The 25,721-nt window shown below is 49.0% G+C and overlaps 1 protein-coding gene across 2 annotated transcripts; it reads right to left on the reverse strand.

Annotated features, from left to right (window-relative positions):
• Positions 1-12,425: 12,425 nt before the first annotated feature.
• On the reverse strand, positions 12,426-23,023 carry OPRL1 (opioid related nociceptin receptor 1). Of its 2 annotated transcripts, none has more exons than XM_062589123.1 (3): positions 22,797-23,023; positions 14,639-14,994; positions 12,426-12,949 (listed from the first exon to the last, which is right to left on the reverse strand). In XM_062589123.1, exons 1-3 carry the CDS (start codon positions 23,021-23,023, stop codon positions 12,426-12,428), a joined length of 1,107 nt encoding a protein of 368 aa, XP_062445107.1. The 2 variants fall into 2 exon arrangements, with proteins under 2 accessions (XP_062445107.1, XP_062445108.1); XM_062589124.1 differs by having other exon boundaries at positions 22,812-22,894.
• Positions 23,024-25,721: the final 2,698 nt, after the last annotated feature.

The following is a 25,721-nucleotide window of genomic DNA, read 5'->3' on the forward strand; positions in this document are numbered from 1 at the left end:
AACAGTCAGTTGGGGCTCACAGATCCTTTCCCCTCATAGCTTTGCAGAGTAACTTTGTAAACTTTTGAGGAGATGGGTAAGGAATGCTCAAGTGCTCTCCTTTCTCTTTGATTTATATGTAATGTATGTGCATGTTTTATTTTTATTGTTATCATTCACATGGTTTGTGCTGCTTGCTTGCAAATCTGACATTTTCCTCCTCTGCATCTCCCAGATTCTCAAAGTTGTATCTTTGTATTCTTGTTTTTGTCACACCTTGAAGCATTAAAGGCAGAAAGTTACCTTTTCAAAGGTGTACTTCTACTGCACAACAGTCCTTTATTGCCATCTGCTGTACAGTACAGAAAACCTGAGTTTCTTCCCATACGTTGCTATTAAAAAAGACCAGCTTTTGGAGATTCATGTAGTCTTCAGTTTTAATGGATTTATTTGCAGGATTGTCTCATGGAGCAGAGTTAACTGCAACTCAACATAATGTGTTAAGAAAATGGACACAGAAAATGAAAGATAAGTGAGTATTTAGAAGAAAAAAATAACTATTTTCATGTCTGTGTACATGCACACATGTGTTCTGGTTGTATTTTTGCTTTTGAGGGATGTCTAGCTGCTCTCAATTTCCTTCTTTCCTGAGCTGTTAACATATTTAAACCAAAAGCAAAACCTGTATCTCAGAAACAGTGTTGAACAACACACCGTACAGATACTACGGCAACTGTGAAAATTTTTTTTTGTATTAGTAACAATTTTTAACAACATCATTATTTCTGTTAAATGTCAAAATATTTAAGAGTATCTGATGAAATAAAGCTCATGGAAAAAGAGTGGGCTCCTCCTTTCACTGAAGGAAGCTGTTGTGCTAGTTATCCTGCAGCATTGCCTTCCACGTTACATTTTACCTCCTTCAAAACAGGATCTTGCCGATGCATAAACATAATTAGGGTGCTGTAAGCCACAAGAAAAGCCCTAAAAAGCCTTGTAGATAAAGGTCCAAGATAAGTATCTGAACATAACCAAGGCCCGAGAATAAGAGAATCTGGAGACAGAAACAGCATATTGAAAACTGCAGGAACTACCAGCAACCTGTTGAAACTCCACCCTGCAAAGAGCCCATCCCTGAGTGATGCCCAAGAGCTGAAGTTAAGAGCCCAGCGTACCAGCAGCGGGGCCATCCTCCAACAACGCACAGTAAGGTGGAGCACTTTTCTGAACATCACCTGCAATCTAGGTCACTTCACCCAGCCTGTGCCCAGGGTTGTGGTGAGAACATCTCTTCCTCACTGATATATGGCGGGATGAGAATGAAACATCTCCCCAGTTTTCACATTTGGGACAAAATCTCCCTACTACCATCTGCCTACAGAGATGAATGGTGCCCTTTGCCACGCTCAGTCCTGGAGCCACATTCCCAGAAGGGCAATCCTCATAAGGGAGGAAGGGATGAGGAATGAACTCTTTAAAGGTCTTTCTCTTCTTGCTCTGAGCAAGATATGCTTTATTCCAGGTATGTATCTATACACATAACATTTTACTCTTGCCCCCAAATGCCCCTAACCAGTTACTCCCTCAGACCAACTCCCTGGTTTATGCACAAGCTTTCTGCATGTGTAAGACCAATTCATAATGCTCACACGCAGCTACAGCATCTCCCTGACTCCCGGGTCAGCAAGGAGACTAGTGGTAGCACATCGATACAACAAGATCTGGAGCAGTGGTGTCACTGAACCTCTCCTAACATATTGGGTTCAATGCCAATGGACAAGCCCACACCCATCCCTTTGCACAGAGCCTAAACCCCTTCTGCCACTGGAGTGAACCCCCATCTATCTGCTATTTCCACGGCCACTCTGAAAAATCACAGCCAGCCCAATCTCCAGAGCAGTGCCACAGCACTTTGCCAAGAAGGGAGGGTTACTGCAACATCATGAGGTCTTGCATTACTCAAGGTTAATACTGACCTATTAATACCGATCTACCGCAGGAATAGCATATGTGCCGCAACTCTTTTTATTCTTGCTCAGTATTCGACACCAAACTGCCTTGTTAAATGTGGATGATCATTTTTGTCCAAATGATGCCAAAGATTAATCCCACCACACACACACGCATGTATCACCTCCCTAAAGAAATAACCGACACCAGCCCTCATCCTAGAGCTTCAGACCTAGCAGAGTACAACAACAAGTGAACCAGAAGCCAAGGGTGACCGCACCAGTGGGGCATAGGCCTACACAGTCCAAGCACATAAGGCATAAACAGGGCTGGTAACAGTGCCCATCGGCAGCAGCAGTTAATGACACAAGTCATTAACTAGGTCCCAGGTCCACTCAGGAACACAGGAAGATAGGGCCAGACACAGGACTGGACACCTGTTACTGTGGCCCTCACTGACCTTCACACGGAGGGAGGAAAGTGCCAGCAGCAGATAAGGGAGTGCAGAGCTCCTGCACGGCCACACCACCTCAGCCCCAAGTAAGGCTGGAGCAGATGTGCCAGCCTGTGCCCTGGGCAGGGACATTGGGGTAGCCACATCTTTAGCACGGTTGCCACCTGCTGGCAAAGGACTCCCCAGATGAAAAAAACTCTTAGAGAGCAAAAAGCTAGCTGCAAACGATGCTGCCTCATACGCAAATTGTAGAACAGGCTACAATGCCACTATTCATTGGTATTAGGTCTGTAGGAAAGCTCGTATGTTTTATTAGGCAGAAAACCAAAGTACCTTTCGAGTGTAAGCCACCCTCTTTCAGACCTGACAATGCCAGTGGTGGAGTTTTCTCCCTTTGGATCAAATGTCACGACTGTTTCAGATCGTGTTTGTCATCTCACTGTAATTAATGCATTAATGTGCTGCGTGCAGGTGGTGATGCACAGGACACTGCAGGAGCCCCTGACCGTCCTCTTACAGAGTCGCTGTGCCGTTAGAAGGCAGCCCTGGAGGTTGTCTAGTCCAACCCATCTGCTCAAGCAGGATCAGCTGCAGCATCTTGTCCAGGACCAGCTCCGGTTGAGTTTCGACTGTCTCCAAGGGGGGAGACTCCAGCACCTCTGGGCAACCTGTTCTAGTGTTCGATCGCCCTTACGGTAAAAAAGCTTTTTTCATATGTTTAAATGGAATTTAATTCAGTCTGTGCCCACTGCCTCTCGTCCAGTCATTGGTCATCTCTGCAAAGAGTCTGGCTCCATCTTCTTCACTCCCTCCCACCTGGTTTTTATACACACTGATAAGACATCCACCACGCCTTCTCCTCTCCGGGCAAACCCACCCCAGCTCTCTCAGCCTCTCCTCATACAAGATCCTGCCTGGGTCCGTGCTCGCCCCAGCACTGTCCGGATCTGGTTCCCACCATGGCATCAAGCCCACTCACGGTGCCACAGCGGCAGCCGCCACCACTGCTCGCGTTGCCCTGTGCTGCAGCGTGGCTACACTAAGCGGCACTCTCTGCTTGCCGCTCGCGGGTGGCATCGCCAGCGTCTCCCCGCAGAGCCGCTAAGCCTCGCGGGCGAGATGAGCCGGCGTTCCTCCGCGGAAGCCTGCAAAACCCCCGCTGTGCACTCACATCGGAGCGGCCCCTGGTCACAGCGCCTGAACATATTACTACCGTTGCTTCTAGGAGAGCAGAAATAACTTCTGATGAGCTATCTGCCCACGCTTTGCACAAGTTCGCTGTAAGGAAAACCTGTGCGCCTGTTCTTTCATTTCATCGGGCTGCTGAGGCTGGTTTGCTGCAGATCACAGCAGGCCCGCGTTAGCCGCATCCTGAACACGGAGGAGAAAGGGAAATAAATCCCCTTAACAGTTCAGCTAATAATTTCCCTGTTATTGCTCTTCTAAACCAACCTTGCTGACCAGGGTTTCTGGAGGCTGAACCCTAGCCAGTTCCTGTCCTAACCCCCTTTCCAAGCTGGCCATGTGTTGATCTGGGAAGCCAGCTCAGCCCCAGTGCAGAACAGGGTGAACTATCCCCAAGATGGTCCAAGGACATCTTAATGAGTGCAAATTTGCTGGGTAACCTTGGTACTCCCTGGTTACTGCAGCAGCTAAAGGTTGTAGGACCTGCTTCTTGCTGAAGTAGTGCTGCAGAAGGCAGCAGGTTTGTGTCTGCCCTTCCTCCCCAGGAGTTTTTTTCCTACACTTTTTTTTTTTCCCCCTCAGACTGTAGCCACAAGAACAAACAGTCCTGAAGGACTGTGCTTCATCATCCTAGGGAGAGAGAGAAAAAGCTGTTTTCTGCCTCAGAAACTTGAATTAGGGCTCATCTAGGGCTCGTATTCCCACCGCCAGCTTTAAATGCAGGCCTCTGAGATAAGAAGCAGGGATCGGAAATTACTATTGCTTTTTAAGTCTTTATACAGCAGCAAGGAATAATGACTGTATCAATCAATTGTCCTTGCCTGAGTTAGTCTGCGACTTGTTCCCATGCAGAGTCGTAATCCCCTGTTACTTACGCCGTCTCACACTGTCTCCTACCGTCGATCACGATTTGGGGTGAGAAAAGAAATAATACACCACTGAGGCACAAAGGCCCAGTTTTCATAAGCGTCTTCAGATGCAAAAAGACCCTGAAAATAGAGATTTAAAATAGATGAGTGAAAACTTGAAATATTGCAGCTATGAAGCAGAAGGGTCTCTAGAAAATATTGTTAAAAAATCTTTTAAAAAAATCTAAAAGATATACTTTGCCCCCTTTTCCACAGCACATGCCTTGTCACCTGTGAGATGCTGGGAGCCCCTGGGTGCCAACTCGACTGGGGAGGGATGGCATTAATCCTCAACGCAGTGGCGTTAAGCCCCGGCACTCCCTGATCGACCCAAGGGAAGGTGCCTTGGTGATCCTCCTCCATTTACTGTCAGTTCTGGGCAACGTGAGCCGGGTTTGATGCCTTGGGGTGGGGGGGCCTCAACACCTCAAGGTTTAACCTTTCCCTTTGAAGAGAAGGGGAATTGCCACCCTGGGATCTCTTTCATCCAACAAGTCAGGAGACCATTTCAGGACCCACTTTGATCCATGGGGAGACAGCACCAGTGGCTTCCTGCCCCGGGTCCTGGGGAGCCCAAGTCAAGACTTACCCACTTACCCATCCATGACAATGCTGCAGTCCCAGCTCCACCTGGAGCAGGGCAGGAGCTCACAGTTATCACTGATAAAAGTCAGGGAGCTCTGGAACAGCTCCACACCTGCCTTTATTACAAAGTGAGATGACACAGAAATCCTTTTTTTTTTTTAAAAAAAGACTTTTCAAAGAAAACCTACTTGGAAAAACAAAAGTTATGTTGCCCCATTTCTCTTCCCTCATCTCTTCTTTTCTAGAGGAGAGAAAAAGGAGTTAATTTAAAGCCAAATGACAAGTATAAGGACAGTAAATATTGCCAAGAATTTCTCACTGACATTTGTTTTTGGTAAATAAAGATGCAGAGGGAAAGATCAAAGCTGCCTGAATAGCTTTTAATTACCAGCCTCAATTGCTCTATTTTCTCCCAGAAAAGTATTACAATTATCTAGCAAAGCTCTTCAAGTGGAATTAGACAGTAGCCTGAAGCTTCAAGGGCTGTTTAGTGGCTATTTTCCCTTAAAAAAAAATGATGCCTAGATAAATACAGGCACTCCCGTAAGTGCCTAAAGCCAGATCCAGTGCTCACTGCATGAATGGAGACAGGCTGCGGAAGTCCTCTCTGGAAGGAGATAAGCAGCCTCAGTCTCACCTGCAGCTGATCACGGGCTCTGCTAAATCACTCCCTGGCAATGTCCTCTTGTGGGGTCTTGTGTGCTGGTGCCCGGCTGCCCTGGGGGAAAGCTCCGTCGTAGCTGCAGGGCAAGCATTGCTTTGCTTCAACCTCTAACTGCTCATTTCCCTGCTAGCAGATGCAGACAGTGGGGATTCCTAAAGCTGAGGCTGGGACATCCCATCCAGGAAACATGGGAGCAGCAGAGGGACAAGCCACAGCCCTTGATGAGGACAAGCTGGGTTTTCAGGCCTCCCCTGATGGAGACACATGCATTATTTTCATTCAGTGCTTTTTCAGGTGTTTCTGTCCTTCACCAGGGCCACTGGTGGCCCCCCTCACCCCCAGCTGCCATTTCTTTTCCCTTCCCTCCATGAGGGGGAAGGAGCTGTCACCTGGCTGGTGTCCCCTCACCCACCTCTGCTCCACTGGGGCAGATGGATGCTTCTTGCAAGCAACAGAGCATGAAGAGAGTGGAGAAAAGGGGGGAAAAAACCTATTATTTAGGAGTAAGATCTTTGACAGCTTTCTCCCTGGGTCTTCCACGTCTCTGTCATGTCCCTGTGCTCTGCCTCTTTCCATGTACAGCTGATGTCTGAAGGACAAGACACCTCAGGAGATTCCAAGGCCCAAAACATCCACTGCAGAACACTCAACAAGGCAGATGAATAGGGAAAGCAAAGAAATAAGGATTCAGTTTCACAAACATAACCCTCAAATGAGATCAGCAGCTGATAATGAATAAAAGCGGATTTCAATGCAATGAAAAACATCCCATGAGACTCGGCCCACTGCTGCTTTGTATTGATGCAAATGATGAGTGTAATTACATTTCTCCTCCTAGCAGCAGTGCCACAGACTGCTCCTGGACCACGCTGTCAGCAGAGCTCTCACCTCGCCCCTTCCCACCTGAATGGGAGCTGGGGAGACGAGATTGATAGCCACTGTTTTGCTGTGGAAGTGACTGGAGGGGATAGGGCAGAGCCTGGTGGGTCTGTAGGCAACCTTCAAGTGGAGTCACTGCATGGAGAACATCCCCAGGGACCTGGGGCGCCAAGCACACTGTTGCTATGGCACAAGAAGAATCTGTGCTGGCCATAAATTACCAACCTTTCTGCTTCTTGTAGGTAACAAGGGCTCAGTTCAGAGCCCAAGAACGATCCAGTCTTCACCAGACACTAACCCGGCTGATAGCTACGTGGCAAAAGGGCTTGGTTGCCTCGCTAACGCATATTAATCAGAAGATAAGGGGTAGTTTTCCAGTTGGGCATGTTCAAGCTCTACCCTCATTCAGATGTCAAAGCAAACTGTGGGGAGAGCATCATCAAGAGGATTACCCACCTCCGTACCTTCCACAGGAAGGCAGGGAGTGAGGAGAAACAGCATCACCGGAGGTCAGGCTCATTTTCTGCTCTTTTACACTTAATGCCTGGGGGCAAGTGATTATCTCCAGGAATTTTCTCCATGGTTAAGCAAAGCAAAAAGAGTCAAGTGCTGAGATTAGGGGAAGTCCAAAATGTGTGAACAAATGACCTGAGCACATGGAGAAGTTGCTATTAATGCCTAAGGTTGAACAAATATTAAATAGCCACATCACAACACAGGATTCATTTCACACTGAGGAAAGCAAGCTGAAAAGCCATTAATCTTGATTATATATTGTCTGCATAGCTCATGTTTGTGCTCCCCATCACTGAGTAAATCAGCATGGCATGGTCTTTTGACAGCGCTCACTGCACTGGCAGACTAAAAACGCACAAAAATCGTGCTTATGAAAGGTATACAGCTGGTTCAAACTTTGTCTGTTCTCCTCCCCGTTGCCGAGAGAAAGGTGGTTTGACGTGATCAAAAAACAGACTGTGGGAACATGCTGATTCGGCCAGCAGTTTCTGTAGACAAAACAAGTTTCAGCTGTTTTGCTCAGTTTCTTGCAAATTCATCCTCCCCTTAGCTGTGACGAAGGGCTGTTTGGCAGGGCCAGTGCAGCTCAGCCCTTGGCTCCAGCCCATCCGCGGGCTCCAGGTGACAGGCCTGGAGCGGAGGGAAGGAGGGCGGGCTGCAGGCCCTCTCCCTTCCCACCGCGTGGACAGTCATGAAGGACTCCCGACCACCCCTTCCATTCCGCAGGAACCCGCGAGAGGTACCTCCCACGCACAGCAATACCTGTGCTGCTGGAAAAACACCTTTTGCTACACAAGGGGCTATTTGCACAGGTTAAGAGTCTTCCCAGTAAGAGCTGCCAGCCCGGTCTCTACAGGTGGGATGTCCCATCCAGCTCCGATATAGCACAGGAGGACATTGTAGGACTGGGGAGGGAAGGGCATATGAGTAAAGCAGGAATAGAGGAAAGAACATGCATGATGCCATGGTACAAGGAGCCATAAATGATCCAACCTGCACGTTACTGGGAAGAGCCGCAGTGACAGCACCTGCCAAGGTGGAGCAACGGGATTTGCTCCCAGAGGTCCTCAGAGCCGCTTAACTACAGCAGGAGCAAAAGCCCAGGCTGCAGGACACAAGACACGGTCTCGGGTGGGGGAGGTGATCTCAGCTCGCTTTGGACGTTATCCTGCACTTTCTATTCTAGGGAGCATTAACAAGCTTTTATGGTGCTGAAAAACCTTAAGCATTGCACTGCGAGAGGAAGCAGCCGTTCTCCCCGCGGCACGGGAAAGGGCTCTCTGCGTCCTTCCCCGCTGCCGAGAGCCGGCACCGCTCCTCCGCCGCCCAGACAGCTGGCGGTTCAGTGCATTAAGGCAGAGAGTGAGAGCAAAGTGGGCTTGCATGCTTGATTAACATCGTTGCTGCCAAGCTACGTGACCACGCTGCTCTACATATTGATTCTTTCAGTCTATCATGCAGTTTATCCAGGCTGCAGGGCCCTAAAAGAAGGGCCAAAGGGAGCTGATGAGCCACGGGGCTCCGTGGCCCCACGCATGGTCCCTTCGCAGCTCGCCCTGCTGCTTGGCAAACTCCTGAAAAGGCTCCGTGCAGTGGCCAAGCCAAAAACAAGCTACCAGCCCTGAGCTTGGCCTTAGCACAGATCAGATGTGTTTTGTGCAAAAGCGGCACGTTGCCCCTGTCTTGGTGGGCAAGAGGGCAGGGGCAGGCACCCGCTGGGGGCCACTTCCCACCAACACGCATCAGGCAAGGCTTCCTGTAACATCACCAACCACCCAAAGCCAAAGAAAACCCAACATGCCAAGCACCAATTAGGATCACACACCTCGTTCCGCTCTCTTGTAGCCCATCTCTCTTCCTCGCTTTGGCCCACAAGGTCTTTGGCTTATTGGCTGATACCTACCCCTTGAGCGCTCCCTCCATTTCTCTCCTTCACAAACACGGGCTGCAGCCTGGCACTGCCGAGTCCTGTAAAGTCAGAGCAGTGAAGCTCCATCGCCCAGTGCATAATCTGCTGAACTAGAACAAAAAAAAATTTCCATTTTTTCTTCATCAACTTTTCCTTTCCTGTAAAAAAAAGAGTGACAGAGAGAGAGAAAAAAAAATTGCCACTGCCAATAAAGAAAACCATCCTGGTACCACCTGACCCAGTAACAATATTGCTCTAAATGCAGACAGCAGACACTTTTCCTTATTGCACAGCTCACTGGCTTATCCATCTTTCCCAGCTGCAGAATAATGCTTTGGTTTTATTTTCAGAGCAGTTCTGTAATTCATCACTGCGCATGGTCATGCCTAACTCTGCAACACCTAGGAAGAATGGGGAACTATTTGGGAAGAGCTTATTTTAGTCCAGCATCCAGCTTCATCTCTGGGAGCAGGGAGCAGCCAGGCGCCGCTTGCAAGGCCAAGAGCAAGAGTTGCCTGCTGCGACACTTGGAGCAGGATGCCAGCAGCTCATGGCCATCTCCCACTGCCCATTTTCTATCATTTTCCTTTAGTTTCCAGGTTGCCTCCAGACAAAGCCAAAAGTAAAAGTTCCTACTGACCTCAATAAAAGGATGCTTCAGTGTTACAACACACATTTAGCAGTAGTTTTAGCTGGAAAAAATAAGCCCGAGTTCAAACATCCCAGCAGCTCTGCTGTTAACGCAACCCACTGAGCCACGCTGTTAAGTCCTTCGAATTCCACAGCATTCAAAGCACAGGAGTTTTATTTTTCCTTTATTAAAGCACACAAGTAGCCACCTAGGAAATTGTCATTTACACTGCAGTAATTGCAAAAATCATACGAACACAACCATTTCAGAAGAGAATTAAAGAGCCTGCATTTCAGCCAGCCAGCTGATCACGAGCCTTTAATTCCATAGGCACAGTACAATAAAGCTTTTGCTTTCAGGTTTCTTGCTCTTATAACAAACTCCACTGAGCATTGAACAGAATGTCTAAACACATTCACTGCAAGGACCACAGAATTACCCCAAAGCTTAGTAAACACACATTTATTGAGTACTTGATTATGCAAGATCATTGCAGCATAGTCATTATAACAAAACTATAAAAATTGCCAAATACCAGTATATCTTTTTAGAGGACGTAATTCTATTTAAAAACCTCAACCAAGAACTAAAAAGGGAGGACAGCTGCTCCTTGAGCAGCCGCTACTAAACTTTCCCGCTCCGTAAGGGCACTGCAGGAAAGACCCCACGGCCGTTTCACAGCTTTATGTACAAATGTGCCCAGTGCCCTGTCTACTGCCTGATGGCTGATGGGGTCAGAAGAACCAAGGTTGTTTACTGACCAACACTTATTATACCCATGAACAAAAGAGCCCAAACTAATTTTCCAGGGGCCGGGATGCAGCTTGCCAGCAGCGAGGTTCTCGGGCAATACCTCTTAGCATGCTTGGGGTTTTGGCCTGGGGGAAAAGTCCACCACAAAGCGCTTAAAGTGCCCAGATTTCCACCCCACCCCCATTCAGTCAAGAGAGGTGCTATTTGTAAAGTTTTCTCTAACATCCCTCCAGATTCCCAATCAAATGCTAATCAGCAGGAACATTCGTCCAGCTTGTGCAGTTTACAAGGAATCTGGGTCCTCTATGTGGGACATGGGAATTGCATCTATATTTTCAGCCCAACCATAAGGGAAACTCTCTACCTAGAAATATAACACTGGATTCTTTTATATAGCATATACAAAGAACATGACAGCATTAAAATATTGGCAAATCAATACATTAAAAATACAGAATCTCTTAGACCAGAGCACAAGAAGTATATTCACACAAAGACTGCACAGCTGGGATGCTGCTACCGTTCCGCACACTGGAGTTGACCACCCATCTCTAAATGGGCATCAGCACCTTGTTTCCCAGTCAGCTTCACTCACCTCCGCTCCCAAAGTTTCTGGGGGCTGTTGCAGGACAGGGGGAGAACAAGCCTCCCCTCCCTGCCTGCGCAGGGGGTGCTCGGACATTCAACCCCTCAGAAATGCTTCCATTTTCAAACGAAATGACAGGGTATTTCATTTGACACACATTTCCATTCTACTGGGAAAGCGAGAGGAGGAATAAATAAAAGATCAATCTCAAGCTGGCAGGAGGGATGGTTCCTCAGCAGCGTTGCCCAAGCTCTCGAGGGGAAAGTGGCTTGCTCTCTCCACTTTGTGCACATCATTTCATTAAAATGAGGAGCAGAAAAGGACAACCCCCCCACCCCATTGGTATGTTTTATACATATGAACATTTCTGCGAGGAGGGGCAGCATGTCTTTTGAAGGACCTGCCACCCCAGCTCTTAAAACAGCTTTCTCCTATACATAATTACACATATATTTAGGCCACTTCATTCCTTTCTCCTCTTATTAGGAAAGATCTCCAAGGCATGCTTGGCAAGATGAAATCCTATGATATATCTGTACCTACAGCTATATAGGAGATGTGTGTGTATATATAGATACACACTGTCCATTACTATACTGAAAACAGTTTAAAAAAGCAATAGCAGCATGTAAACAAGGATTTATGTTCATCTCATCTGTCTCTCCTTCACCTCTTGTGGGCAACATTCATCAGTTGATAGTCTCTTCTCACCACCCTGCTCGCCCCTTGAGGCGGAGGGTTTATTGCGGATCTCTGCTCACAGGAGCTGGCGTTTCTTGTCCCCAGACTTTGAGCCAAACCTCACAGCCAGGCACCTCACCTGGCTCTGGACAGTTTGAATTTCCCTTTTTGCCAGCCCGTCCTCTGTTCCCTTCTCTACTCCTGTCTCTGCATGATGACTCACCCAGGAGATGATCTAGGGCTTTGTCTGACGGCTGTTCCCCACGTTGGCTTCAGCAAAGTCTAATTTCAAAGCAATGCCGCAGGAATAAAATCCACACGCGAGCGCCTGGTGAGCCATATGAGCTGATAGCATCTTAAACAACTCAAGGAGGAAAAAGAATAGTTTACATTTTGTCTGTCTCCCAGCAGCAAAAATGTAAAGCCCAGGAGCAATGCCTGGTTTAAACCCCTTAATTCTTGAATTCTTGATAGCACTGCAAGCCACCAGGGGTTCTTAGGAATCAAAGGGCTGATTTCAAACACGTTCTTCAGTGCAGAGTGCACTGGAATTAAAAATGTGTCAAACTGGCTCACTTTTTCTGCATGCTGTTGCAGGATCCAGTTTTTCCAACCCCCAAAATTGCCTCCAGTTTCTTATCTTAGTTTTGAGGTCCTGCTAAAGAGCTGTTATCTGAGTTAGCTCTGACGTGGGGGTGGTTGGACTCTGCTGGGCGACAGCCACCATGGGAATTTCCATGCCTAGTCAGGCCGGATTGTTAGTCCCCTCCGAGTTCTTGCAGGCATAAGCCACATCCTTGGCAATGCTGCACATCCTGTTGGACATCTGGAGCTCGGTCCTGAAGGCAGTGGGGAAACAGAACTTCTTGAAGCATGCCTTGAAGTTCTCATCCAAGAAGGCATATAGCACTGGGTTCAGGCTGCTGTTGGCATATCCCAGTGCAGTGCAGAAGCAGGAGATGGCCAACTCAAGCTCGCTTTCTGCCTTGGCACCCAAGCACTGGACTAGCACAAAAATCTGGATGGGAGTCCAGCAGATAATGAAGACTGCCACCACCACCAGGACCATTCGGGTGATGCGCCTCAGGTTTCGGTCCTTCTCCTTGGAGCCTGAGAGGACACGGACATTCTTGAGTCGCCTGATCATGAGGCTGTAGCAGATAGTTATGATCAACACAGGGATCATAAAGGAGAAGAGAAAGACACAGATGCCAAACACCGGATCCCAGTAATCCACAGGTGATGGGAGCTTAATCAAACAATCAATTTCTGCAAGTAAAAAAAAAAAAAAAAATCAAACCAGTAACAAGAGCAAAAGTATCTGTACATTCAGTTTAATTTAGGCATATTTAACACTAGAAAATTGGAGAGCTGAAGAGGTGCCTGAGGACTGGAAGAAAGCCAGTGTCACTCCAGTCTTCAAAAAGGGCAAGGAGGAGGACCCAGGCAACTAGAGGCCAGTCAGCCTCACCTCTATCCCTGGAAAGGTGATGGAACAGCTCATTCTGGATGTCATCTCCAGACATACGGAGGAAAAGAAGGTGATCAGGAGTAGCCAGCATGGATTCACCAAGGGAAATTCCTGCTTAACCAATCTGATAGCCTTCTCTGATGGAATGACTGGCTGGGTAGATGAGGGGAGAGCAGTGGACGTTGTGTACCTTGACTTCAGCAAGGCTTTTGACACTGTCTCCCATAACATCCTCCTAGATAAGCTCAGGAAGTGTGGGTTAGACGAGTGGACAGCAAGGTGGATTGAGAACTGGCTGAAAGGCAGAGCTCAGAGGGTCATTATCAGTGGCACGGAGTCTAGTTGGAGGCCTGTGGCTAGTGGCATTCCCCAGGGCTCAGTACTGGGTCCCATCCTGTTCAACTTCTTCATCAATGACCTGGATGAGGGGATGGAGTGCCTTCTCAGCAAGTTCGCTGATGATACCAAGCTGGGAGGAGTGGCTGACACACCTGAGGGCTGTGCTGCCATTCAGAGAGATCTGGACAGACTCTAGAGGAGCCTCATGAGGTTCAACAAGGGCAAATGCAGAGTCCTGCACCTAGAGAAAAATAACCCTAGGCACCAGGACAAGCTGGGGGCTGACCTGGGGGCTGACCTGCTGGAGAGCAGCTCTGTGGAGAAGGACCTGGGAGTGCTGGTGAATGACAGGTTGACCATGAGCCAGCAATGTGCCCTTGTGGCCAGGAAGGCCAATGGTCTCCTGGGGTGCATTAGGAAGAGTGTTGCCAGTAGGCCAAGGGAGGTGATCCTGCCCCTCTCCTCAGCCCTGGGGATGCCTCATCTGGAGTGCTGTGTCCAGTTCTGGGCTCCCCAGTACAAGAGAGACATGGAGCTACTGGGGAGAGTCCAGCGTAGAGCTAAAGATGATCAGAGGGCTGGAGCATCTGCCCTACAAGGAACGGCTGCGAGAGCTGGGCCTGTTCAGCCTGGGGAAGAGAAGACTGAGGGGGGATCTGATCAATGTGTACAAAGTACCTGAAGGGAGGGTGTCAAGGGGACGGGGACAAACTCTTTTCAGTTGTCCCATGTGACAGGACAAGAGGCAATGGGCAGAAATTGAAGCACAGGAAGTTCCGCCCGAACATGAGGGGGGAAATTTCTTCACTGAGAGGGACAGGGCACTGGCACAGGTTGCCCAGAGAGGTTGTTGGGTCTCCTTCTCTGGAGATCTTCAAGGCCTGCCTGGATGCAACCCTGTCCAACATGCTCTAGGTGACCCTGCTGAGCAGGGAGGTTGGACTAGATGATCTCCAGAGGTCCCTTCCAACCTTACTGATTCTATGAAAAGCAATGGCAGTTATATAGAGGCAAGTGCAGAGAAAGGAGTCAGATAGGGGGTTAAGCTGCTTGCCGTCAGGCTAAGGAAACTGGTACCTCTCTCCAGTGGTTGCCAGAGCCCAGAGGTTAGTTACTCTGGCCACCAACATGGTTGCATTTTTACTGACCGTTGTTTTCATTCTCTGCAGATCCCATCACCATTGCTGGGATGCCGAAGACAGAAGCCAGCGCCCAGATGCACACGTTCACCACTTTGGCCTTGTGGGGAGTGCGGATATCCAGTGCTTTGATGGGGTGGCAGATGGCAATATAGCGGTCCACGCTCATCATCGTCAGGGTGAAGGTGCTTGTGAACATGTTGTAGTAGTCTATGGAGATGGCAATTTTGCAGAGGACATTGCCAAAGGGCCAGAAGCCCAGGAATGTGTCTGTACCCTGGAAGGGTAAGGTCATCAGACACAAGGTATCAGCCAGAGCAAGGTTAAAGATGTAAATGTTGGTCGCTGTCTTCATCTTGGTGAATCTAAAAATGTAGGAAGAAACAATGGTCAGAGCTCCACCTGATTACTAATTAGCCATTTAAACATATTTGTTCTTTGGAATGATCCCATTTCTATTTCCTAAACCCCAGGAGGACAAGACAAAGTCTGAAAACTTTCATCCTAAGCATTTCATACAAGTGGACACAACTCTACTTCGTATTTTTATTCTCCCATCTAGAACCTCTGAAAATTCACTTGAAGATGAAATACCAGAGAAATGCATTCACCTAAAGGCTTGGAAAGCACAAGGATGGTTATCTTGCAAGCATCAGGGAGAGCCATGCTTAATTGACTTATAGTAAAAGTCTCTCAAAATACAGGATTGTCAAAAAGACCCAAGAACACGTAGAGGTGGAAAAACACCATGAATAGACAGAGACCTAACTTACAAAGCTTCCTGTTTTTCACTATATTTTTGTAGTCAATTCCCTTTAACATCACATTTTTTCCCTTAATATCGCAAAAAAATTAGATACCAGAAACTCTCTACATAAGTGGCTCCCTTACTTATCTTGTATTAGGAGGAAAAGGAGGGGGGGGGGAGCAGATAGAAACCATCTCTCCTTATGGAGCCAATGGCAAATCCATTAGTAATAGGTGGATGAAATAACATCTCCTTCTAACTAGAAAATACTTTAATTCAGGAAAAAAAAAAAAAAAGATTTGGAACTGTGAGGAAGTCGTTACCCTCTCTTAGAAAGGGCACATTTGTATCCAGAAAACATTTTAGGCGATCATTTCAGACAATGCGCAAATCTGATTTAAAAATACTTTAAAGATGCATTTTTTCAAAATGAAAGGGGAAAACTTAGAGGTTTCACTGTTTGGCATCTGGGGAAGATGGATAAGGAATAGAGCTTTCTTGAAGAGCACATTTTGTCGCTTTAGGAAGGAGATGCTATATTTTTCTTACATAACATAGTAACATCACCTCTTTATTCCTACCTCCCACATGCTTAACATACAGTTCAGCCTAGTTCCTGCAAGGATCCGAGTGACACTTGCACCACCAGCTTCATGGGCAGGAAAAGCTTATTCCCCACAAACCACAAGTGGGGGCCATAAGAACCTAAGGCTCTCAACTCAGACCATGCGTTTTGAAAAATGGCTTCAGTAAGGCTAATCAAGGGTTTAATCACATATGGCTTCGTTATTATAAATGCTGGAGAGCACTTTACCCAATAAGTTGGTTTGAAGGCATCATTTGGTCCAGAGGCAAGGTGATTAGCCATTTTGCATGGACTCATGGCAAAGACTACAGCTAATTTGAGCTGTCAGGCCAGAATGGGTGAGATTGCCAGTCTTGCCTAGTGGCAGCTAGAAACCGGTGAGAAATGAGATTTGTATTGGACATCAAAATATCACAGTGGATCATTCTGAAGAAATATCATTTTTAGATAAAATTATGAGTCAGCCCAGTTCAAAGGGGGATTTGTCCTTATTGTATTGTTTTCATGAGGAAGAATGTTTGAACTGACTGCCCCAAAACAGGGTTCACCATGCACTAATGTGTCATCTCCACTTCAGAAGTGGGGGAATGAGTCAAAAATATGTGATCGCCTACCCAAGGGACATGCAGAGCCCACAGAACTGGGGACTCAGCTGCAGCTCCTAAACCTAGTCTTTCAGACACAGGACACTTCTCTCATGGACAGAAGAGCTGAAATAGAGATACTTTTAAGCCTTTCAGACGTTTAGCACTTGCTACACTAATGGCATTTGTGGAAATAGTGCCAGAGATGGCACACAATGTGTCATTAACCAAGGGCAAGTTCATTTTGGAGTGTCACTAAAGCCCATGAACTACTGTATAATCTCCAGTTTGATTTATACTGGAATATTATGGGGTTGGATGCGACCTATTTTTGTCAAATTGATGCAGAACAGGAGAGCACACAACTGCACACTTGTTCCAATCTGTGGTTTGAATTCAAACCCCATCTTAAAAAAAAAAAAGCGCATTCATCAAATCTAGGTGTCAGAAGAGTGCTCCAGGCAGCCTTACAAAAAATGCCTTCAGAAAGTGAAACAGCAAGAGGGGCCTTAAACTTTGCCTTGACACTTAAAAATGAAGAGATTCCAGAGAACAAGACAATTTCTACCTTCAAGTCACCCAAGTCAGATTGTTAGGTGTAACAAAAGACATTTGAGAACTGCTTCAGAGAGTCATTTCTCTTCTGCATGTTTGGTTAGGACTTTAACCATTCCCATGGTTTCATAGATCAAATGCCTCTTTTTTTGTCAAAAAAAAAAAAAAGTCCCACAGGAGGATTCTGTCCATTTGCTCTACAATGTTAACATGCCCTTTGCTCACCCAGTTCACTAATTGATCCGAAGCAGGAAAGAGGTTAAACTGAATTTCTTCTGCAGAAGAAATGGTCCTGCCGCTCACCACGCACGAGTGGCACTCTCAGAGGACACCACACTGCCCTGGCCAACAGCAGCTCCATCACCACAGGGCTGCAAAGATCAGCAGCTGGCCCTCCACCACCTCACTTCCTTCAGCCAACCTTTACACCATGTCGGAAATCAGTTTTGTGCTCTTGCAAGGTGAGAAAATTACTTTGCACCTAATCACTTCTAGCTGCACTCTCTGTGCAGTAAGAGCCAACCGCCTTTACTCCGACCAACTGATGTTCCCAAACATTTCCAGAATGTTCAGTACAAACAAAAATCAATTAATCTGTTCTCTGCGGACTCTTTTCCCTGGGTACCAACAGTATTCTCTTAATCCACGCAAAAAGACAAATTAAAATTTCAGGCCATAAGAGGCACCTTCCCCCCCCCCCAACCCAGCACAGCTAAGACATGGATAAGTCTGTAGCCCCCCGTGGAGGACATCAGCTCCCTGCTGAGCCTTTTCTTGCACCAGGTCTCAGGAGGAGTTTCCTAAGGAGCATCTTCCCACAGGGCTGCTAAGGCAGTTCTCAGCTCTCCATCCCGCTCTTTGCCACAAATGCCGTGATTTTGCCCTGCAAAAATCTTCTCTCAGCTGCTGAAGCGGGAAAACACACTGATACTCACTCAGCATTTGGCTTCCTCATCCGTTTTGCTAAGCAGACCTCAAGCGGTGCTGCACAGGATGAAACCGTGCTCTGGCCGAGGGAGCCTGCCGCATGGAAGCGGTGGGACGGGGAGGCAGGGGGGGCACAGCAAAACCCACAGCCCCGGGCAGCCGCCGGCGCTGTCCCCCGGAGCCCCCCGGTTCTCTGAGCCTCTCCAGCCAGCCATTCCTAATTTGCAGCTAATTGAGATGCAGAGAGCACTGCTCCCGGTGGTGCTAACCTCCTCCCTCCACAAATCGCAGCAAGGGTCTCTTGCTGCAGGAAACTAGAAGAGAAGAGCGCGGAGCGAGCGGAGAGCCCGAAGCGCAGCAGCCTCACGGGCGCCCGCAGGGCCGGCACCGTATTAAACGCTCCCTTGATCCCGACTCCGAGACACGCGGCCGGTCCAGGCTCTTCCTTTAGAGCTTCCTGCCAAGGAGTCGCATCGCTGGAATGTCATCATTAACTTCATTTTCCGCGTTGCATCGTGGCCGGCCGCGCTCGCCCTCCCTTCGGAGATCGATACCCGCTTTCAGAGGGGACGAAGGGCGGCTCCGCACCCCCCACGCAGAAGGGGCGCGCGGGGCTGAGCTGTCCTGGGCGACATAGCCACCAAGAGCCAGCTCTCCCGTGTCCCACGCAGGGAGAGCCCCGGACAGCCCGGCGGGCAGGAGGGCCATGATGCCGGAGCTCTCCGCATGGCACCCCGTGCCCAGTGCATCCTCCCCATGGGCCAGCGACCTTCAGAAAGAGCCTTTTTAAGCTTCTTTTTAAAGTATGCAGCCACCTCAGAGCAGTAAATAAAGATCTAGGGGCCCCACAGCTCTAATCTGCCTGGACAGCTGCTTAAACTGCTCGGAAACGGTGTTAATCACAGAACTGAACGAAGCTCAGTGTCTCACGAGTGCCCTGGAAAAACCCAGTTTCAGGCAGGAGGGAGCACCAGGGAAAGGTGTTAGCAGAGGAGAGAAGAGCCAGGGGCAAGGGAGCAGCCTCGGCGCTGGCAGCACCCGGAGGAGCCCGGGCGGAGCCCCGGGGACCTGGCACCGCCACAGGGTCCAGCATGGCCAGAGCCAGGAGAGCAGAGCCAAGGAACCGCATCCCCCTCACAAGCAGAGAACGGAGATGAGGACAAGGCAGGACACGTTGTCCCCAGTCCCCCTTCCCTGCCAGCATCTCTCCCCCTTCCTCTTTCCTCCCCCAAAGCAGAGGCTCTGGCCATGCTGCCTCGCCAGGCTCCACCAGACAAGAGGCATCTCAGCAGCCTGTTTTCCTCCCAGACCCTCTCCACCTCATGCCATTCAGCCCCTTGTTTCACACTAAAAGCAGCACAGGAAACCTGCAGAGGAGCAGAAGGGGCAGCAGGGCAGGAGGCAGCAGCTTGGCCTTGAGAAGCAGCCTGGGAACCAGCAGCCCAAAGAGACCGATGGGCTGGCACCCTCCAGAAACCAGGAGCCCCTCACCTTCACATCAGTGCTGCTTGGCACTGCAAGAGGATCAACAGTCACGTGACGACCATAGCCATAAATTAATCATTCCAAATGTTAAATCATTCCAGATATAATAGAGATATAGGCTGGGTTCTACAAGAGGGAAAAACCCAGAGGAAGCTTTGATTTTCTGTCTAAAATAAAGATTTTCAACTTCTCCCTCAGCCCTGCAAGAAATTCATCCGAGATGAACAAACAAGCTTTCCCAAAGCCTCCAATTTCCTTGAGTACAGGTATTAGTCTTTGCATTTCCCAACTCACCAAAAAAAAAAAAAAAAAAAAAAAAAAAAAAAAAAAACAGGAAACAATTGTTGTCTGCATCACAGCAGCACTCTTCCCGCAGAGGATAACGCACAGGCTGCTTGTGGGCAGCAGCAAAAGTGAGAACTGCCTTTGCACCATGCAGCATACCTGCAGACAGGGCTGTGACTCGGTGGTTTTGCTAATCACTCTTCCATAAATAGAAGAGCAACAACACCAGAAAAGGTCCCCAAATCCTTAATTTCAACTTATTGAAAATAAAAAGATATGATTTAAGACACAGAGCCCAGGAGCACCAGTGCTGCAACGCTGGGAGAAAGCTGCTCTCGAAGTCAACTAGGCCAGGAGCATCCTCCCCACGGGGCAGCTCCTCTGGCCGCACAGCGCGTTCATATGAGCAGGGTCTACAGTTTGGGATATTCAGCCCAGTTTCCCCCCACACACACTTAAACCTGGCATGGACCTGGCTCCCCATGCCTGCCCCGCATGAGCTTGACAAATGGAGAAAGAGAAAAAACTTGCAGGCAGCGATGACTCCCAGTTCTGCCACCCACTGGCAGAACTATTTCCCCCAGTGTTACCCAATAGCAGCTTCAGCCAATAGATCATGGTAGGGAAAAGCAATAGAAAATAGCAGCCTCTTAGAAATATGCTGCTAATTTATAACTTTCCTTAGCACACGTTACTGAAACGGCCTCTCCAGGCTCACAGAAATTTCAGAGAAAAACAGGTGAATCCACTCCACCCCCCCTCAAAAAAAAAAAAAAAAAAAAAAAAGTAGCCAAATAGTAAAAATATCTGTCAGGTATTTTGTATATATAGGGAGTTACTGAGCAGAGGGAGTGGGAGGAAAAAAAAGGTTGAGGTGGAAGGAGGGCACTTGTCTTGAGCTTTTAATTGTTTTAGACCAGGAAGAAAAAGTGGAGGACATAAAAAGTTAAATTCCAGGGAAAATTCCAGGGCTAATCTCACTTTCTTTTCTTAGGTCACATTTATCCAGCTGGAAAATGAGAGCCAGAAAGCAGCAAAAGAGAAACTGCTATTTTGAAAGCATGGTCTTGGAGCAGCATGTACATGTCCCCCTTGACCAGACTGGATGCCAGCTTGAGGCTGTTTGTGTTCTTGGCAATGAACTTGCCACAGCACCAGGGCAGAGGCCAACAGGGACCAGCAGGCTCCTTCCCTGTGCATTAGCAGCCTGTTCTGCTCCATGCTCTCCCCAGGGGCTGGTGATGCCCATTTTCATGGCTAGCAGCATCACATCATGAACAGGAACCAGTGCCTGACCCAATTCCACCGGGACAAAATGACAGCAGCTCTTTATATCCCATGAGATCTTTGCAGTCAGGGCTGCGATTCCTCTCGGGGCTTCTTCCAAAATGCATTAAGATTTGTGCAAGGACTCCTTCTCCTGCCTCCACACCCCGGGTCCGTCCTTCCTGCATTGCTGTGGGATAGGGACCTTTTGTTTGCAGGGATCCACAGCCCAGCAGTAGCAATGGGGGCTTCAGCTCTGCTGCTCCCAGGGTACAGGCTGCTCTTGGGGGTGCTCCAGCCCCATGGGACAGCATGGGGAACAAGGAGGGGGCACACAGCTGGTGCAGAAGAGTCAAAAGGCCTCATCCTACATGCACATACAACACCAAGCCTACCTGAATAAATGCTACCACAGCAAGTAGCATCAAGGCAAGGACTACCCAAATGTGGCACTGCTGCTCCATAAGCCTCCTTCCTCCCTGTCCTCAAACTCCCCTGTGCTGTTGCAATCCCTTCTCCCAGGTGTAAACTCCTCTGCAGGAAGAGCATTGACAGGAGGCCTGATAAACTGTAATGATGCTTCGCCCTTGCAGAAAGATATAGCCTCCTTTCAGGCCTGAAATACTGCAGACCTTGTTGTGCCACCTCTCCCCCAGCTGAGCCGCTTGCATTCATGGGAAAGATGCTTTGGAATCAGCTGGATTCCCAGCAAGAGCTAGATGTAATCTCAGTGCCCAAACATCTGCTAAATATTTTCTCCCTTTCAGTTGGAGCAGAAAAGGAATGTACCTGGTCTCTTTTGTGCTGACTGCATCTACCTGCTACCAGGAACCTGCTCCAAGGCGGGTATGAAATGGAAGCTTGCTCTTAACATCCAGGATACACAGATCACAGGAGACTGCTGACTTCAGCCTTGATGTATGCAAACATATTTTGCACTTAATGGGGAGGAGAAAACTTCCTATTTCAGAAAATAAGGTGATTTAACCTTAAGGAGAGCCAGACAGGGACACCTGAAAAGCCAGGAGCATGGCATAGCATGCAGGAGGCTGGGCAGTGCTGCCGGACTGACACATGCTCCTTGCTCTGTCCCTCTGCTCTCCCAGTCTCTGGGCAACAAGCCCATCTGCAGCCAGACAAGCTGCCCTCATCCCCACAACATCCTGTCACGTCTTATTACAGCCATAAAGTTCTTCAAGCTACATTAATGATTTCCCCCTGCAAAAGTGATAGAGCCACCCAGCAAAGCCTTTCCCTGGAAACTAGATTCTGCTTCAGGAAGTGTCAACTGCCAGTTGGAGCAAAACTTGCTGCCAAGGCTGGGTGCACTCTTCTGTGCAGAAGGGTGATTTCCCATTAGAGATCAGGCACTCTGGCAGCTAAACACTCTGCTATCCACAGAGGAACCTCCAGCTCCATGTCTCACAATTTGCAAAGAGCCCTGCTTTTTTAATAGATCGGATTGCTCTATTCCATTCTCTGGGTTAAACTTTAGGAGGCACCAGAGGGCAGCTGAAAGAGCTGATGAGAGCCTTCATCATGCCCGGGAGGGGAGAAAAACAAATAAAACCAAAATAATAAAATGAATGCCACGTCTTTACCTCTACAACACATAGCAAATACCAGGGAAGCACCTGCCCGCTTCAGCCAGAGCACTGATTTGGAGGGGAAGGGCTGCTCTGCTCGCACCTCTCCCAGGAGCCTCCCTGGCGTGCCATCTGCATGTCCTACCTGACAATCACATACATGACGGAGCAGTTGCCCACCAGCCCCACGATGCACACGATGGAGTAGACGACCACGATGGTGATCTTGATGCCCAGCGGCAGGAAGCTGTCCCCTGTGCCGTTGTTGAACCAGTTGCTGGGGAGAAAGCTCAGGTTCAGCATGGAGGAGTCATTCAGCAGCTTTCTCAGGTCAGGGTCTTCCAAAATGTGGGCAGGGAAGAGAGGATCCATCCTGAACCACCAGCCTGTGCCAAGGACCTGGGGCAAAGAGACAGTTCTGAGATCCACTGATCAAGCGTCTAGCACAGGATCGCAGCAAAGCACGCGCGGGAGGAACGCCGGGGGGGCGGGATCGCCTACCGCAGCGAAACGCACAGCCCCCCGCAAGACCGTTTTAACGGGACGCACCCTCGGCGCCCCCGCGAGCACGCGGGGAGCTCGCGCCCGTCGCCGCAGGGCCGGCGCAGGGGACGCGCACGAGCCGCCCCCCGCCGCTCGCCCCCGCGCCCGGCTCCGCGCAGCGCCGCTCACCTGCGCGCGGGCTCCGCTCCAGCGCCGCTCCGGCCCCCGCGGCTGCGGGCTCGGCCCGGCCCGGCCGCCCGCGGCGAGCCCGGCGGAGGGACAAAGCCGGCGGCGGGGCGCTGCCGCAGCCTCTCCGCGCCGGGGGCAGCGGGTGCTCCGGGCAGGCAGGGCTGCTGCCGGCGCAGGGGGCTGCACCCCAGAGCCCACGTTTTTAACGAAAAGGGAGGGATGGGGAGAAAGAGGGAGGGAGGGAGGCAGGAGCGCGCCTGGGCAGAACCAGCCCTAGCTGCCTGGTTTCTCCCACTGCGTAAAAGAAAAAAAAAATGAAAAAGAAAAAAAAAGAAATAGGAAAGAAAAAAGCAGGAGGAGAGGAGAGGGAAAAGGGAGAGAAAAGCAGCAAGCAAAAACCAAGCCGACACCTGAGAGCCCAGGGCCCCGCCCGCCCCCTCGGCTCCCGCAGCCGCCCACCGCGGCTCCGCACCCCCCCGGAGCCGCCTTGCACCCGCAAGCCCCCAGACAAGGTGAGGGAGCAAAACTGAGGGGACGCTTTTTTAGAAAAGCGTCTCGGGGAAGCAAAATTCCTCCCTCCCCTCTCTCTCTTTCTCTGCAACAGTGCAACCTGAAGGCTGCACTACCGCCGGGGAGCCAGCACAGGGAATTTGACCTAGAAGTGACAAGCAGAGAGCAGAGAACAGGAGAGAAGAGACTTATTACCTAAAATTTAATGGCATTTGCTAAGGGCAGTTTTTGCAGCCCAAAACATTCTACAGTTAAGAACAGGGTTGCAGCAGCACATTTATTTTGAAATATGCAGAGGTAAATTCATTATGTTAAGGTGGATGATCCACACAAAGCTCAGCATGTCCCTGCCCTCCCAGATCTGGTCGGATGGACTCAGTGCCTAGGCACTGCACGGCATCTTCAAGTCTGCTCTCAGCTCAACATATCCCCCTTTGCACAAACGGGGTGCAAAGAGGTCTTCAGGCTCCATCCTCAGCTCAACCCCAGCTTAGGAATGAGTCAAGTGCTAAGAATTAGAGCCCTGTGGTCTGGTGCCTCCCTGTTCCAAACACCGACCAGGTTCCCTTGGAGAAGTCAATTCCCAACCATTTGTGCTGGGGTCTGGGGAAGCAAGCAGAGATGGGTCAGATATAACCAGCCCAAGGCATGTTACTGCTCACCCAGGAGGAGACTGGAACAGGAGGGAGACAGGCTCTTTGGGCAGCAAATTCTTCTCTTCCACAGCCTGCTGACAGCCCAGTGCAGAGCTGCTTGGGAACCCACCAGACTCATTCAGAGCCTACCCCTGACTGTTTTAATTCCACTTTAATGCATTTCTGGGGATTTACCACATAAGCCACACATACTTTACGTGTTAAATCAAGGCAGTTTTCCTCTTTCATAAGAATAGCTCCTAGCTCTGACAGGGAACAAGGGAAAAGCATGACCCACAGATGAAGCCGTCCTGTAAAATAGTCTTAGTCTTCAAAGAATTTTTTTTCAGTCAGTGCATTAACAAGAGTGTGAGATAAATACTAGACATTAATTGTTAATGGACTGATTTTCAAAGGCTGAAGGAAGGACAGCAGTAAATCAGGGCAGGAGAGTGTGGCTGGACAGCCCAGGAGCCTGTGGGAAAAGTGTTTGCAAATTCAGCTCTGCTCTCCTCTGCTGGCTCCCACCCCAATAAATGCACTTAGCCCTTCAGATACCCATTTTATATTAATTCAGTGCAGCAAATACAACATGTTCCTCTATTTATCTTGTTGCAGTGGTTGTTTTGACTTGACAGAGCCTAGTGTTTGCAGATGAGCAATGTGCAGGGCTGAAAAGAGGGGACTGGGTTTGCCACCTTCAACCACTAGGACATGGACCTCTGAGTCCCCCCCAACACACACCACATATCCTCAGCCTTCCTAACCTACCTAATCCACCCTTAAAACTCCAGAAGCACTACTACAGTCTACCCAGTTGTGGATAAGCAAACTACTTTAGCAACCTAGTTCAGTAACAAGTTACATCTATCTAGTTTCAACTAGGTTAACTTTTCACACACTGCCTCTTGGTGTGGGGGGATTTTTTCCAGAAAGCATCCCACAGCCACCTGCACTTTGCAATAGCAACAGCCCACTTTTTTCCCCTTTTCCTTTCAGGAGGTGAGAATGTCTGTCAGAGCTGTTTTGCCACCTTTAAAGCAGTATGCTGCTCTGTTTTAATCAAGGCCATCAAGAGCAGAGAATTAATTCTACAAGATGCAAAATCATTCTTCACACAGAAAAGCAACTCAGCTAGAGAGGGGGAGAGGGAGGGAGGCTTGTTGGGAGATGCAGAGCATGTCCAGGATGGACCAAGTTGGAAAGGAAAGGCAGGAGATCCAGCTGCTGCTCCCAGGATGGCAGGTGGCTGC

Source organism: Rhea pennata, chromosome 16, assembly GCF_028389875.1.
Source record: "Rhea pennata isolate bPtePen1 chromosome 16, bPtePen1.pri, whole genome shotgun sequence".
In the NCBI taxonomy this organism is placed as follows: domain Eukaryota; kingdom Metazoa; phylum Chordata; class Aves; order Rheiformes; family Rheidae; genus Rhea; species Rhea pennata.